This window comes from Panthera uncia, chromosome D2 (genome assembly GCF_023721935.1).
Source record: "Panthera uncia isolate 11264 chromosome D2, Puncia_PCG_1.0, whole genome shotgun sequence".
Taxonomy (NCBI): domain Eukaryota; kingdom Metazoa; phylum Chordata; class Mammalia; order Carnivora; family Felidae; genus Panthera; species Panthera uncia.
Window position 1 is genome coordinate 46,413,996 of NC_064818.1, and position 18,085 is coordinate 46,432,080.

General features: G+C 37.5%; 1 protein-coding gene and 1 pseudogene across 1 annotated transcript; both read left to right on the top strand.

Annotated features, from left to right (window-relative positions):
- The first annotated feature begins 8,338 nt into the window (after positions 1 to 8,338).
- Positions 8,339 to 9,696, top strand: LOC125933348 (olfactory receptor 6C74-like). The gene has a single exon (XM_049646355.1). It carries the CDS (start codon positions 8,659 to 8,661, stop codon positions 9,694 to 9,696), a length of 1,038 nt encoding a protein of 345 aa, XP_049502312.1. The 5' UTR covers positions 8,339 to 8,658.
- Positions 9,697 to 13,934: 4,238 nt separating this feature from the next.
- LOC125933362 (thymocyte nuclear protein 1-like) lies at positions 13,935 to 14,791 on the top strand (annotated as a pseudogene).
- The last annotated feature ends 3,294 nt before the right edge of the window (positions 14,792 to 18,085 follow it).

Sequence of the window (18,085 nt, forward strand, 5' to 3'; positions counted from 1 at the left end):
CTTTTTATCCTGACCTGATTCATGGTTTCAGAGTAGTTCGTTTATCTTTATTATCCCATCTCAGGATGACTGTCCTTGTTTTCCTGGTACACCTACCGCTGGGTGTAGGGAGAAGGCCTTTATCTCTCCTTCAATCAGAGGTAATTATCTTGGCATCTGGAAACCTAACCATGTGCATTTTTGGAGGTACTTTGTGAATTAAAGTCTCCCTTATCATCCTTTCTGGGGGTCTTTCATAGATCTTAGGATCCAGTTACATGATTACATGTCAGTGTCCTTGGTTCTTTGGTTAAAGACTTAAGGCCACTGTTCTCTTATTGCTGGAGGCTAATTATAGATTTGAGAGGACTCAGAGATTATAATGCAATGTGTATAAACAAATTGAAAATAAGACCAACTATTAGGGTATTAATTGGATCAATATGTGTTATAAAACCTACATAATTTTCTCCCGAAATATTCTTTTTCTGCTGGTATTACTATTTGGCTAGGATCAACTGTTATCATTATCTCAGTTCTGTCTCCTTATAGACTTCCATTCATCCTGTTCTCTTACCACAAATACTTATTCTGTCTTCATCAATCTCTGTAATACCTCCTGAGGATACAGCAGTGAGAAAGATGGGTAAACATTATCTTACCATGTGGTTGGGAAGGCAGTTTAACAAATAATGAAAGTAAAATGTCATCAAAGGGAAGGCTTAACCACAGCAAGAGAATTTCACCTATAGGCCTCCTCTAACAAATGTCATTTCAGCTGATATCTAAAGGATAAGTCATGGCTAGAAGGGATACTTTTGAGTGAGAATGGAGAAAGGAGAGACTATTCCAGGCTTAGATTCCTGGCAAGAACATGCGGGCAAGAGTGATTGTGGAACATAAGAATGGTTGGTCCAGATTAAGAATAGTGGGAGTTGACTCAGATGATAACATAGGAGGCTCCTGAACTTCCCTCCTCCCACAGACACACTAAATGTACAGCCACACATACAGCAATTCCCTCTGAAAGAAATCCAAAAACTAGCTGAGGGACTCCTACACATCAAGCAAATGTGAAAATACCCACAGCAAAATGGGTAGAAAAGCTAAGACGTACTCTCACCATAAACAGGACAACATTTAGTATCCCAACTTGTAAGACTCCCACCAAAGTGATGGGGTCCAAAACACCTAGTTCTGAAAGCCAGTGAAGCTTGTGTCCATGAGACTCACAGAACTATAGCAAACAAAGAAATAGTTCTTAATAGTATGTGAGCAGTTGCTATGGCTATCCCCCCAGGCCCAGTGTAAATGAACAGGAAATAAGGTCCATCTTCCAGTCTTTTTTAAAAAAAAAATTTTTTAACGTTTATTTTTGAGACAGAGAAAGAGCATGAACAAGGGAGGGGCAGAGAGAGAGGGAAACACAGAATCCGAAACGGACTCCAGGCTCTGAGCTGTCAGCACAGAGCCCGACGTGGGGCTCGAACTCACGGACCGTGAGATCATGACCTGAGCCGAAGTCGGACGCTTAACCAACTGAGCCACCCAGGCACCCCTTCCAGTCTTTTTTAATATTTGGACATATGATTTCTTATGATAAAAGTACACAATTTAGTTGTTACTGCTATGTAAATAGGATTTGGTTTTATATATGACTGAAGTCCTCATTCAACCTCCCACTGATACAGTGCTAACATATGCACCCCTAAGTTTTCCTGTAGTCAATTTGGACATTTGCTTCATATACGTACAGAATGTAAAATGGATAACAAAAGTAATTTCTTAACATTGTTAAGTTAAACTTGTAACGGTGCCCAACTGAGCGATCAATTAAGACTTAATAGCATTCAGATCATTGGCTGAATTCACTTAGAAGGATACAATAGGAACCATAGCTTACTTGAAGGGCAGTGTCAAGCATCCTTCTTCAGTGGGAGTTGTCCTTGCGGTATTCTACATAGTCACCCAGGAGCTATTATCTTTGGCTCTCCAAGATGACATCTCGGGTGGAAGGAGACAAGATCTACATGTCCCACAAAGGCCAATATCTCTTGAATAACGTATTTTCAAAATTCATGTTTATCCTGGGACTTTAAATGTGAACCTACTTGGGAATTGGGTTGTTGCAGATGTAATTAGTTAAGATGAGTAAGTGGGTCCTTACTCCAATATTACTGGTGTCCTTCTAAGAAGAGGACCTTCTCCAGAGGACTGGCGTCCTTCTGTATGGCTATTCATACAGACATACAGATGAAGAGAGAGAGAAAGACATTGGAGTGTGTCAAAGACTGCCATCAACCACCACAAGCTATAAAAGGGAAAGGCAGATCCTTTCCTTGAGCCTTCAGAGAGAGCATCGCTCTAATGATACCTTGATTTCAAACTTCTAACATCTAGAACTATGAGAAAATGAGTTGCTGTTGCTTTAAGCCACCCAGTTTGTGGTAACTGTTATGTCATCCCTTGCAAACTAGTACAGGTGACTTCTAAGGTAAGGGAAGCCCAAAATTATGGCTTCTCATCAGGTATTAGTTCCTTATATGGAGAAGCAGCCAACCACTCATGGGTCACAATTGGCTTTTCATATTTATGAGATTTACAGGGGAACAATTCTAGAAAGTAAACAGAAGATCAAGTCAACATGCAGAAAAGGAAGGAACTTGGATAATTCTTTACCGACAAACATAAAAGGAAGTATTTGCTAATTTAAACAGACTGCTGTCATCCTCTTTTGCACTTAGAGGAGTTAAATCCTCACTATTACTATGGGTCTTTTACTCACACACAGGTTGTAGATTGGCTGGATATGATGCGATATGATAGCCGTGGCTCTGGCTGAAGATTAGCTTCAGGGGTGCTGCACATGTCTTCTCAGATTTCAGAGATATGTGGCCAACTGGAGCATGATCTGCTCATGGCTGATGGATGGATGTAGTGCAAGAAACTAAGCCAAACCAAACCAATCCATTTAAAGCCTTGACTTGTATAATGTCTACTAACATTCCACTAATCAAGCCCTACCTCAGTGGGATGAGGAAACATACTTGGCCTGCTCTAGAAACAAGTATTGCTACATCACATGGCAAAGGACATGGATATATACTTATTACAGGGAAGAGGTGAAGAATTGGGAATGATAAACTGGTCCTCCTTGATAACCCTCTTTCAGTTGTGAAAGGTGAATGCTACCTCCTATTTCCTCTGACTTTGTCTCAAACAAAATCCATGAAGAATAACTAGAAAAAAGAGAATCTTTGAGAATATAAGAAGAATTTGGTGGTTTGATGGGGGATGGAAGAGGGAATTTTGAGGGGGTTAAGAAAAGGCTATGACAAAGATAATCAAAGACAGAGAAAGGGAAAGAATAGAATATGGTGGAAGTGATATGGCACGATATCCAAGTCTAGGAGAACAGAAGCAGTATAGCTTATTCTGTCTGGTTCTGTCTCTTGGGATATTCACTTTTAAGCCATCACATAAGATATCTACTTTGAAGCCACCACCTAGACCATCTAGAGAGACCATCTAGAAAAACTGTATGGAGACCTAGATACTGGAGGAGCCCTCAGCTCTTTGAATCTTTGTAGTTCAGATACCAGTCATGTAAGTGATGAGACCTTCGACCCCAGGCCCAGTTATTGTCTGACTGCAACTGCATGAAAGATTCTGAGTGGGAACCACCTAGCTGAGCAGTATTCCCTGGAATAAACCTCATTTTGCCATGGTATAGAATTCTTTGTATGTATTGCTGAATTCTTGCTAATTTTGTGTTAAAGATTTTTGTATCTATATTTATGAGGAAATTCTGCCTGCAGTTTTCTTTATATACTGTCTTTGGTTTTAGTATCAGGGCATGATATGGACTAAACTGTGTCCCCCCAAATTTATATGTTGGAGCCCTAACCCCCCATGTAACTATATTGGATACAGGAAATTTAAGGTGGTAATTAAGGTTGAATGAGATCATAAGGGTACAGTCTTAATTTGCTAGAGCTGATGCTCTTACAAGAAGAGGTAGAGACACCAGAGTTATCTCTATCATGTGATATTGTGAGAAGGTAGTTGTCTGCAAACCAGGAAGAGAGCTCTCACCAGAACTTGACCAAGATCAAGTGATCAGCATGTTTTATAGGCACTTGAAAGTAATGTGATTTCTTTGTTGTTGGGTGGGTATTCTATAATTGTTAGTTAGAACCTGATGGTTGATGATGTTGAGTTTGTCTATATCCTTACTGCATTTTTCTTTTTTTGTCTACTTGTTCTGTCAATTGTTGCGAGAGGGATGGTGAAGTATCCAAGTGTAATTATTAATTGTCTTTTTTGCTTTTCAGTTCTATCAGTTTTTAGGTTATGTATTTTGCAGCTCTCTTGTTTGGTGCACACATTTAGGATTGCTGTGTCTTGATATATTGACGTTCTCATTATTGTGTAATGTCCCTCTTTGACTTTGGTAATTTTCTTTGCTCTGAAGTGTCCTCTGTCTGATATTAATATAACCACTCCTGCCTTCGTTTGATAAGTATTTGCATGGAAGTCTTTTCCTATCCTTTTACTTTCAAACTGCCTATATTGCTGTATTCAAAGTGAGTGCTTATAGATATCATATAATTGGATGATGTTTTAAAATCCATTTTATCAATATTTAAATTGGTGTTTTCATATTTAATGTAATTTTTGATGTTTTAGGGTTTAAGTGTGCTATTTTACATTTTGTTTTCTGCTTGTTTTTCATTTCCATGTTTTCTTTTTCCTGTCTTCATGTGGGTTACTTGAATTTTTTTAATAATTCAATTTTTATTTATCTATAATGCTTTTGAGTGTATCTTTTTATATCTTTTTAGTGGTTGCTCTAGGTATCATTTCCTATGTTTAGAGAACTTCCTTTGGTCATTCTTTTAGGATAGATAAACTGGTGACAAATTCTTTTAGTTTTCCTTCATTTGAGAATGTCTTTATTTCCCCTTCATCCCTAAAGGTTATTTTCACTGGATGTAGGATTCTGTGTATTGATAATACTTTTCTTTCAGCACTTGAAAAATATTGTGCTACTTCCTCTAGCCTCCATGGTTTGTAATGAGAAATTTACTGTCATTTGAATTGTTCTTTACCCTGCGAGTAAAGAACAAATGCGAGTTTGGGGAACCTGGGTAATGTGTTGTTTCTCTCTTGATGCTTTCAAATTTTTCTTTCTCTTCAATTACCAGAAATTTGAATATGACATGTATTGGTATGGATTTCTTTGAATTTATCCTATTTAGAATTTATTCATCTTCTTGAATTTGTAAGTTGTATTGTTTGCCAAACTTAAGAAGTTTTCAGCCTTTGTTTCTTCCAAGTCCTTTTCCAGTCCCACTCTGTTTCTCCTCTTTTTCAGACTCCAATGACACAAATGTTAGATCTTTTGTTATAGTTCCACAGGTCCATGAGGTTATATCTTTTTTTTCAGTCCATTTTCTTTCAGATTGGTAATTTCTATTCTATCTTGTTAAATTTTTAAAAATGTTTATTTATTTTTGAGAGAGAGAGAGAGAAAGAGTGAACAGAGGAGGAGCAGAGAGATAGGGAGACACAGAATCAGAAGCAGGCTCCAGGCTCCAAGCTGTCAGCACAGAGCCTGACACGGGGCTCGAACTCACAAACTGCAAGATCATTACCTGAGCCGAAGTTGGACACTTAACTGACTGAGCCACCCAGGCGCCTCTCTATTATTCTATCTTGAGTTCATTGATTTGTTCCTTTATCTTCTGCATGCTGCTGTTCAGTACATCCATTGAATTTTTTAAGAAATTTAGTTATGATATTTTTCAGTTCCAAAGTTTTCATTTGGAATTTTCATTCTAATTTATGCCTGTTATTTCTTGACTGGAATTTCTTTCTTTTTTTTTAAATTTTTTTAATGTGTATTTATTTTTGAAGGAGAGAAAGACAGAATGTGAATGGGGGAGAGGCAGAGAGAGAGTGAGAATCAGAAGCAGGCTCCAGGCTCTGAGCTGTCAGCACAGAGCCCGACGCGGGGCTGGAACTCACAAACCGTGAGATCATGACCTGAGCTGAAGTCGGACGCTCAACCAACTGAGCCACCCAGGTGCCCCTCTTGACTGGAATTTCTATTTTTAAATTTGTTTCAAGCATGTTTGTAATTGCTTATTGAAGCATTTTTGTGATGGCTGCTTCACACTCTGTCAAGTAATTCTAATACCTTGATGTACATTAATTGTCTTCTTTTATTTAAGTTGAGCTCTTCCTTGTTCTTGGTATGGCAAATTATTACCAACTGAAACCTGGGCATTTAGCTCTTATTTAAACTTTGGGTTTTATCTGGTGTTCTTTGACACTGTTCTGGCAGAGTAAGAGAGAGCTTCATCTTATTACCACAGATGGATTTCCCACTTGAGCTTTCAACTCGACCTTAGTAACATAATGCAGTTGGGAGTAACTGAAGTTGGTATGTTACTACCTTAGTAACATAATGCAATTTACTTTGTAAATTCTGGGAGGATTATATGTACCCTATCTTTGAAGATTTTCATGGAGGATAATGGACATTTGGGAGTCCATGTTATTATATTTGTGTACGTAATGAAAGGGTAGCTATGATTTTTATATTATAATTTTCTTTTTTTTAACAATGCCCAATTAGTAGCCATAGGGATCCTAGAGGGACATTGACCTCTAAATAGCTTTGTTCTGTCTTCTAACAAGGCCTAGGATGTCTGGGGCCCGCCCCCTGGCCCTGGTTGATCCTGATTGGTGTTAAGAGAGTCCATTGCTAAAAATATGATGGTGAAAATTAAATTCACTTTCATCTCGGCTTCCAATGACATGTGTGTTCTTCTCAACCTAGAGAGGTCAGGAAGCGGAAATGCATTTTACCTGCCCTGGAATTCATTTAAGAAGAATACCGTGTACAAGAGACCAGTTTGAGTGAGGAGGCTAATGTCTTCCACCATGCCCCAGAGCATTTGCCCAGCAAGCAGGGTCTCCTGCTGGTGGTGGCTGATGTAGGAGCAGAATGCGAGTTTGGGGAACCTGGAGCCTGCAAGGAAGGTATGAAAGCTTTTTGGAGTTCCAAATTAACTCATTCCCAGATTCCAGTAGAACACTGAGGACTATATGTATGTGATCTCCTTTCTTTCCCAGGATTTCATCAGGCAGGATTGCCATGGAGCTTTCCCTTTGGTTTACCCCAGTTTTGGTAAGTTCTGATTTTGTATGAAGAAGCATGCTTAGTCAACGTGATGCACATTTTGGACTTTTCTCTAGGACAAATTAGGGTCATTTCAAATGCAAATGTTTCTCTCTCTCTCTCTCTCTCTCTCTCTCTCTCTCTCACACACACACACACTTCTAAGTTCCTAGACCAGCATTTTGGTTTGCTGGAAGAATGAGGAGAGGGATACCAAGTTCTGCTTACTGTGAGTTGCATCTGGGTAAGTACATGGCCTTAGTGTGATTGAGTTATTTTGCCATTAAATTTATTGTAAATTGAAGCAGAATCCGTTCCTCTTCAAGCTGATTTGCTATACTTAAAATAATGGGGTTTGGCTAAATCAGAACTAGTTCAGAAATCTGAGACGAACACTAGTTGACCAGAACGACAAAGCCTCACATAGAGAAGTTTATGGATTTAAAGGGTAATGGAGTATTTTATTTAGGTAGACAGTAGAAGAGACAGTGAATCAGAAAATAATTGCCAGAGTCAAGGCATGTAATTTCTCTTTCTGTCCTCAGGCTAGTATCTCTAAAAGTATGTACTAAAAGGGTCAGAAGATAGAGATTCTCCCTTAGAACTGACCACTTAGCACAGGAGGAAGGGAAAACTCTCCTTTCTTACTGACTGGTCTCAAGCTCTGTAGGAAAATGACCTGGCTTCTATCTCCCACAGTATAATTAAAGTCCATCTGATACTCTAGTACTCTCACTTTAGAGGGCTGCATCTGGGACCATAGGAAGTTTTCCTGTAAGTAATGTTATGACATCAAATATGGATAAAAAATCCTAAGGACATCATGGGGGAATAATTTTTTGTGGGATGACCTACTCATGACTGTAGTTTTTTTTTTTTCCCTAAGGCTACAGTTTTCCTTTTGCAATATTCACCCTTTGATGATATTGATGATATCAGTGGTATCTTACCAATAATATGTTGCATGATCAGATATAAAAGTAAAAGAAGGGTTTTTTTTTCCTGCTCGGCAATAGAGTACAGAAAAAATGGCTAACACTCTTAAAATTACATTATCCTTTATGAAAACTTGTAACCATGTGCACAGTTCTTTTTTTTTTTATCATTTAACATAAATATATTCAAGATAAAATAATTTATTTTTACTTAATAAAGTATAAAAACTAGACATAAAATATAATATTTAAAATAATTAAAAAATCCAGTCACCACGCTTATACTATTTTATTTTTTATTAGTTTTTTCCCCTTCTTAAATTTGAAAAAAATTATAGTTGACACACAACGTTACATTAATTTCAGGTATACAATATAGTGATTCAGCAACTCTATATGTTATGCTATGTTTACCACAAGTGTAACTACCCTCTGTCATCATACAACACTATTGCAATATCATTGACTGTATTCCCTATGTTATACCTTTCATCCCTGTGACTTATTCATTCCATAACTGGAAGACTGTATCTCCCACTCCCCTTCATCCATTTGATGACACTGTTTTATATGTTTCACAAAGTTCTTAATTCTTCAGTCATGATATTCTACAAAATAGCTCAGAGAGTTGAAGAAATGGAAAAGTCAGTGATAGGGGATACACGAAACTGGACAGAAGTTCAGGAATTCACTCTGGAGGGCTTTCCTGCTGTCCAGAACCTTGGAAAGGTTCTCTTCCTGGTACATCTGCTGGCATACCTGGCCTCCATCATGGGAAATACACTCATAATCACCATTACCTGGACTGACCATCGCCTCCAGACACCCATGTACTTCTTCCTCCGCAGTTTCTCCTTTTTTGAATGCTGTTTTGTAACCACTGTTATTCCTAAGTTGTTGGCCATCTTTCTGTCAGGGAGGCAATCAATTTCTTTTGTGGCTTGCTTCACACAAGCCTTTGTCTTTCTTTTCCTGGGAACAACTGTTTTCTTCCTTATGGCGGTATTATCCCTAGATAGGTACCTGGCCATTTGCAAACCTCTGTATTACTCAACCATCATGAACCCAAGGATGTGTTTCCTTCTGGTCACTGCCTGCTTATCTTTGGGATTTGTCCTCATGGTGGTTCCAATTATAATGCTTTCCCAGTCATCCTTCTGTGGCTCCCATGTCATCCCTCACTTCTTTTGTGATTTTGGGCCACTGATTCATCTCTCTTGTTCTGACACCAGATCTACTGAAATGTTGGCCTTTATCCTTGCTTTGTTTATCCTTTTGACATCCCTTATCATAACCATCATTGCATACAGCAACATAGTAGTCACAGTTGTGCGACTTCCGTCAGCCAAGGAGCGACACAAAGCTTTCTCCACCTGCTCCTCTCACCTCATTGTCCTCTCTCTGATGTATGGCAGCTGTGTCTTTATATACGTGAAACCAAAGCAAACAAACAGGCTGGACTCTAACAGGGAGGCTGCCCTTGTGAACACGGTGGTGACTCCAATGCTGAACCCTGTCATCTACACTCTGCGGAACAAGCAGGTCCATCAGGCTCTGAGGGATGCTCTGTCCAGGGTTAGATTGCAGAAATAGAACCATAGACTGTCAGAGGGAGAATGCCTCTTCTCCATCTAATTCAATCTCCATCCTATTTCTGGAACCTCTTACATAGTCTTGCAACTGTGTTTTTAAAGTTTCTGCTCGTTTATTCTTAGAATAAGGGCCAATTTATCTTATAATCCAATGTAATCCACTACTTGAAAGCTCTAACATTCTTGTTCATATTGAAATGAAATTATCTTCCTGCTCTGTGATCTTCTGTTCATGAGTTTTAACTCGATAGGATTCAACAAATTTTAATGAGGAGTCTCATATCCATGATTCTGTTTGATGCATGTGAAATCTCAAAGTTGAGAAGGTGTGGTTTCATGTATCTACTTGTGGTAAGTACATAGGGATGGAAAATGAAATTCACAAGAATTAAGAATATCAAGTTGGTTCAAGGATAGATGTAACATGGTCACTATATTGATTTTTGAAGGACACATGTACATAACCGTCATGATATTAATAGCATTACTTGAAATGACTCAATGCAATTGTTTTCAATTGTGCATTGTCTGTATATAAATAGAATATAAATCTTTACAATTCTAGTTTACACTATAATGAAGATACATAAATGTCTCTAATTGAAATTGAAAGTTTCCTTTGGTTATGCTCATCTGCTAGTACTGATTTCAGTACTAAAGACCCGAGGATGGAGTACCAGAGAGAGAGAAGCATTATGATTTCTGGAACAAGGAATTGAGTGGTTAAGATTGTTTACCTACTACAGAAAAGGAATTGAGGGGAATCTAACCAAAGGTGGAAAGGAGTCTGATTGTGACTGTAGAGTCTTTCTAAGTAAATCTATAAGCAAGTATCTTTATTTGTGAAATGAGAGCTTTGATGTGATAATCTCTGGCTGTCCATTATTAGTACTAGTGTGAAATGACACGGCTGATACCAAACATTACACAAAGACACACTGTAATAGAAATACAACTTGAGCGTAGAAAAGAGAAAATGATGAGATGTTTTTGTTTGTTTTAATTTTGTTTAGTGTTAAGTTCACGCATGACATCTTTAATGTGTTTTTTGGCCATGTGTATGTCTTCTTTGGGAAAATGTCAGTGCAGGTCCTCTGCCCATTTTAAAATCAGATTATTTTGGGGGCTTTTTTGGGTGTTAAGTTTTTAAATATATTTTGGATATTAACCCCTCATTGGATATGTCATACGCAAATATCTTCTCTCATTCAGTAGGTTACCTTTTGGTTTTGTTGATGGTTTCCTATGCTGTGCAAGTGATGAGATATTTTAATGAAGAATTACAACTATAATTTAGTTATTCAAGATTTTGGTAGGAAAGGATAGATTTGGACACAAGACACAGTAAGAAAAGTCCTTGAGCTGGTGTTTGCTTGGCATAGTTGGCTATCATGCTTTGCTCTGACCACATTATTCTGTGGTTTCAGGCATAATAATTGACTGTGTTATGAAGATTTCTGGCATACAATTACTAATGAATTTGAAGAATAGACTACTCAAGTAACACATTTTTGTTCACCCTTTGCACATATAAAAATTTCCAAGTATTTTTTTGTGTAGGCTTATCTCTTTTTATGACATTTGGTATATTCCCTTTGCTCAAAGCATCACATTGTCAATGATTTTTCCCAGAATGGCCAATTAACAGTACAGTTATTGGCAGAAAGGTCTCCCCATAGGAATGCACATGTCAGTGGAGGCTGGTGATGGCAGTTGGGCTGTAGCATGCAGCTTGGGGGCCTAGCTGAAGGTGAGCCCAGTGGTGCAAGCTAGTGACAGGAGTCAAGGCCAAATCTGGGGCCACATGCAGCTAATTCAAAATATATAAAGAACTCATACAAATCAATGATTAAAAAAACACAACTCAAATAAAGTAATTGGCAAAGGACCTGAATAAACATTTTTTCCAAAGAAGACATTTAAATAGCCAATAGGTATATGAAAAGATGTTCAACATCATTAATCATCAGAGAAATACAAATCAAAATCACAATGAGATATTATCTCACACCTAAGCTAGGTTAGAATGGCTATCATAAAAAAGTGAAAGGAAAAGAAGTATTGGTGAGGATGTGGAGAAAGGGGAACTTTGGACACTGTTGATGAGAATTTAAACTGGTGCAATCACTGTGGAAAATAATATGGAGGTTCCTCAGGAAGCTACCTAAGTGTCCATCCATAGATAAGTGGATAAAGAAGCTTTGGTGCATACACACACACACACACACACACACACACACAATGGAATAATGCACAGGCAAAAAAAATGAAATATTGCCATTTGCAACAACATGGATGATTTAGGGGATATTGTGCTAAGCAAAATGAGTCATTCAGAGAAAGACAGATACCATATAATTAACTTCTATGTGGAATTTAAGAAATAAGTGAACAAAAAAGAGAGACAAAAAACCAGACTCTTAAATAGAGAACAAACTGGTGATTGCTGGACAGGAGGTGGCAGGGTGGGGGCGGGGAGCGGGGGGGAATGGGTGAAATAAATGAAGGGAATTAAGAGTACACTTTCATGATGAGCACTGAGTTATGTATAGAATTGTTGAGGGGCGCCTGGGTGGCGCAGTCGGTTGAGCGTCCGACTTCAGCCAGGTCACGATCTCGCGGTCCGTGAGTTCAAGCCCCGCGTCAGGCTCTGGGCTGATGGCTCGGAGCCTGGAGCCTGTTTCCGATTCTGTGTCTCCCTCTCTCTCTGCCCCTCCCCCGTTCATGCTCTGTCTCTCTCTGTCCCAAAAATAAATTTAAAAATGTTGAAAAAAAAAAATAGAATTGTTGAATCACTATATTGTACACTTGAAATGAATATAACACTGCATGATAATTATACTTGAATAAAAAATGGTTGAAAATTTAAAAATATATAAGAAAACTACTGTATAATCCAATGATACTACTTCTGGATATATCTCCAAAGGAGTCGAAATGAAGATATTGAGGAGATATCTGCACTCCCATGTTCCCTGCAGCGTTATTTATTATAGCCAAGATATAGAAATGACATAAGTATCCATTGATGGATGAATGAATAAAGAAAATGTGCACAGCTTTCTGTATGTTAATCATAATTGAATAAAATGGCTTTAAAAAAGAAAATTGCACTTTTTTGATTCAAAATTTTACTGAATAGTTTTAATAGATGAGATGAGTAGAATATTAGACATGCCAGATGAAAAATTAGCATATTCGAAGATATAGAAACTTAAAAACACACACACAAAGAAAAAATAATCCAACTAAAATGATAAGAGCATCAGTGAAATATGGGACAAATTCAGGCAATCCAACAAGCATATAATTCGATTTCTGAAACAGAAGTTTGTATGTGGAGAGGGATGACAAAAAAAGATTTAAGGACACGATGGCCAAAATTTTACAAATTTTCTGAGAACAGAACCAAAGGTCTAAGCAAAACCCAAGCACTAGAAACATGAAAAAATCCACACCAAAATGCATAAAACATTGCTCAAAACCAGAGATAAAGAGAAAATCTTAAAAACAGCCAAAAGGAAAAATTACATGTTTCATACTGAGGAACAAAGATAAAGATGACATAAAATTCTCTTTGGAAAGAAGTAAATGAGAATTCAGTGATACAGGCACTTTTGAAGGACTGTGAATAAAAATCTGCCAACCTAGAATTTGATACCTGTAAAACTGTCAAAAATGAAGGCTTACAAAAGATAAAAGGATTAATCACTAGCAAGCCTACAGAATAATAACTGATAAAGTCAGTCCTTCCAAGAGAAAGAAAATTACACCAGATGAAAATATGCAGAGCTATGAAAAAGAATGAAGAGCACTGGAAATAGTAACTATATGGTAGGTATTTAAGATATTTATTTTAATTATTTAAATGTCTGAAAGATAATAGACTCCACAAAAATAGTAACAATGCAGTGTGGAGTTCATAACATACGTGGAAGGAAAATATATGACAATATCATAAAAGCTGAGGGGGTAGAAATAAAAGTATACTATTATAAGGTTCTTATATGTGAAGTGGTAAAACTATCACTTGGAGGTAGGTAATGATAAGTTAAAGATGTATACTGTAAACACGAAAGCAACCACTGAAATAAAAGTAAAAAGTTATAGCTAAGAAGCCAACAGAAGAGATAAAATGGAATTATCACAGTGGGGCAGTAGGAAACTTGGATTGATGTATATCTTCATTATATTCATTATGGTGGTGATTTCATCAGTATTTAAACATGTGAAAATGCCATGCCAAGTCCCTGGAAAAGGCTGGCTGGGCTGCTGAGCCTGCTGGGCCAGACAATAAGAGGCCAGCATGGAAACATATTAAGATGAAGAAACTAGCAGAGACATCAGCTAAAGTAGGTAACTTCAACCCTAGGAAGATCAGCCCTTAAAAAATGTGAGAGGTACCTAAACAGTTACTGGCTGATGAAAGTCAGAGCCAGACAGCCAACCAGAGAAAGGTGTAGCTGTAAACTTAAGTACTGAGCATCTTAAAGCACAGTCCAAGCAGACAGCATACTGGGATGGTGTTTCAAAACTACCAGGACAGGCCTGGAACTTCCTTCAAGCCATGAAGCTGGGGGGAGAAACCTACCATAGCAACTGCAAAGAGCCAAATATCACAGAATTTGTGAAGCTTATGAAGGAGGCTTACCCAGACCACACACAGTTTGAGAAAAACAATCCCCATTATGACCCATCCAGAAAAGAAGACAATCCCAAATGATCCACGGTAGATGTACAATTTGTTCCAGTGATAAAGCATTTCATTACCCTGACTGAGCTCAAAACCCATCACCAAGCCCTTAAAACAATATGGCTCTCTTAGGCAAACCATAAAAGAGACTCTTAACTACAGAGAACAAACTGAGGGTTGTTATAGGTGGGGAATGGGCTAAATGGGTGATGGAGATTAAGGAGAGCACTGTTGTGATGAGCACTGGGTGTTGTATGTATGTGATGAATCACTAATTTCTATTCCTGAAACTAATATTACACTATATGTTAACTAACTGGAATTTGAATAAAAACCCAAAACATTAAAAAAAATAACATGCCAAAATGTATCAAATTATACACTTTAAATATGTCCATTTATATCAATGATCACTTAAAGCTGTTTAAAAGATAATAGAGCGGATTGTAATGCAATATTGAAAATGCATGCTTAATTCAAAAGAAAATAGGAAAGAAGAATGTGAAATATATAGCAGGGGACAAATAAAAGGAAACATCAAGATGGTAGTTAGGGCACCTGGGTGGCTCAGCCAGTTAAGTGACTGATTCTTGATTTTGTCTCAGGTCACGATCTCATGGTCATGAGACCAAGCCCTGTATCAGGCTCAATGCTGGGTGTGGAGCCTGCTTAAGATTCTGTCTCTCCCTCTCCCTCCACCCCTCTCCCCCCCCCTCTCAAAAATAAAAAGATGGTAGAGTTATATCTAACCTTATAATAATGACATTACATGTAAATGGACTAAGCACTCCAATTAAAAAAGGGGACAGAGAGAGAGAGAGAGAGAGAGAGAGAGAGAGAGAGAGAACTACATTGGGTAAAAAGGAAGACCTTACCATGTGCTGGTTATAAGAATAACGTTTAAATATATACAGTAAGAAATTCCAAGAAACATCAAGCAAAAGAAAGCTTGTGTGACCATAGTAATATATATTAAAAAAATAGACTTCACAGTGTATTTTCAGAGATTAAGAGGTAAATTTATAATGATAAATGAAATCACCAGGAAGACATAATTTTATATGTATATTCACATAATGATAGAGCTTAAAATTCATGAAAGAAAAGTTGGAAGAACTAAAGTAAAAAGATCCACAAATATAGAGGTTTTAACATCATTATTTCAGTAATTAATACAACAAACAGACAAAAAAATCAGTACACATAGAGATTTGCATGACTATCAACTAAATGCACTTAATTGATAATTGTAGATTGTTATATTTAGCACCTGAAGATACACATTATTTTCATGTGTACATGGAAATTGCACTACTAGGTATTTACCCAAATGATACAAAAATATTTATCCAAAGGGATACCTGCACCCTGATGTTTATAGCATCATTATCAACAGTGGCCAAATTATGGAAAAAGCCCACATGTCCATAGACTGATGAACAGATAAAGAAGATACGGTATATATATACAGTGGAATATTAGTCATAAAAAAGAATGAAACCTTGCCATTTACAGTTATGTGGATGAAGCCAGTGTGTATTATGCTAAGTGAAATATGTCAGTCAGAGAAAGACAAATATCATATGATCTCACTCATATGTGGAATTAAGAAACAAAACAGATGAACATATGGAGAGAGAAAAAAGAGAGGCAAACCATAAGAATGACTCTTAATTATAGAGATCAAACTGAGGGTTGCTGGAGGGGAGGTGGACAGGGGATGGGCTAAATGGGTGATGGTATTAAGGAGGGCACTGTTTTATAGTTTGATTTGAACAGCGGTTACATGGCTATTTATATACTTAGAAAATTATCAACCTGTACAATTAAAATTTGTTCATTTTACAGAATGTAAATTATACCTCATTCAATAAAATACCAAGTTAAAAAGGGAAACAAGCAAAGACAATTGTAAAAATTTAAGCTTGTCTTTCTTGACATACGCAATTCGGGATTTTGTAAATTTTACCATTCTAGACCACTCATGGAAAATATACCTTTGAAGACTTGTACAAAGAATTGTGTGGGCTATTGATAATGACAGTTGTATGTTACCATATGCAGTGAAATGGCAATTATGTTATATTTCTGCTGAAATTTCTCATTTCCAAATATGGACAATTAAATGTCCTCTGGGACTCTTATGATTTTAGTTCCTGCTTCCTTTTTTCATACTCCTCTAAATGAATTCTCAGTGTTCCAGAGGTTTGTCCTTTTGGACCCTGTGTGTCTCATTGGGGATGGTAAATAATCCTGTAGTAAATATATCATCAGGGCATTTGAATGTATTCTCATTTATGACTGCAATGATCCTCAGCTACTCTGTAAGGTGGGGAGCAACTGGTTGATGGGAAAGTGACTAACAAGAGTCCAAAGGAAAGTGACCTTTGTTGTCTCTTCTTCCTGACTTTCTTGTGCTATGGATGCATAACTGACCAAATTTGATGTTTATGATGGACTGGGTCATCGTATGCCATAGACTGGATATAAATATGTTCAGGAATTTTAAATGGTTGCATCAGCAAATTCTGGTGCATATTTGTGATACTTTCTATTGTCTTGATCTAGGATTTATCAGTCCAGTTGCTATAGGGGAAAACTATGACTGTCAATCCTCCAGAGTTTAGAAATCTCTGTCTTCCATGAAAAAAAAAATCAGCCTTAATCATTTCCTATTAATTTAAGACATAAGGCATTTATTGATTTCTTTAATAGTTCAAGGAAAAGTACGTCTCATTTAAGAGTGTTCTTCCCCACCCTGCGTTCCATTAGCCTAGGAGAAAATTCCTGGCTTGTCGGAAGAAAAGAGAAGCATATTGTCAAAGAAACTGTTTCCTGTAAGCTGCTTCTTGGTGAGTACTTGACTATGAGGATACTTGCAACCTAACAGGTCACATATTTAAAGCAGAGACTTGTTATGTTTAAGTTTGTATTGTGGGTCATGCATAGTTACTGTAATAGGTTTAGCTAAATCAAAGAATTAAGTAAAGTACAATTTAATTATGGTGACTTACTCACTAGAGCACTGATTTCCAACGGATGCCCAGATTCGTTCCCCAGAGATTACATATCAATTCATCTGGCTTCTAGGTACACACTGGCATTAACAAAACAAAGCAAAACAAAACAATGTTCCTCTAGTGATTGCAAAGGGGATACAGGTGTAATTCCATCACACCAAAATCTTCTGGTGTAGCAAAAATATTCCCAGAAAACAATATTGAAGGGTAATTTATGACTAAGAGCAGAAGGAAGAATTTTTCTGTCAGGTGGGTAGAGTGAGAGGGAAACTGACTCACCCATTAAATGTTTATTCATTGATTCTGAACAACCAAGTCATGTAACCATGCCTCTAGCCCCCAACATTTAGACATGGTTTCTCTTAAACCCAAAGACTGGGTAGTTATGAGATATTGTGATAAGCTAGGTTTCCTCCTTACTCTTTTTTTGAATATGAAATTTATTGTCAAATTGGTTTCCATACCACACCCAGTGATCATCCCAACAGGTGCCCTCCTCAATGCCTATCACCCACTTTCCCCTCCCTCCCACCCCCCATCAACCCTCAGTTTATTCTCAGTTTTTAAGAGTCTCTTATGGTTTGCCTCCCACCCTCTCTAACTTTTTTTTTCCCTTCCTCTCCCCCATGGTCTTCTGTTAAGTTTCTCAGGATCCACATAAGAGTGAAAACATACGG

Excerpts from the sequence above, each read along its gene's own strand:
- LOC125933348 (XM_049646355.1), top strand. The coding sequence starts at position 8,659 with ATGACACTGTTTTATATGTTTCACAAAGTTCTTAATTCTTCAGTCATG.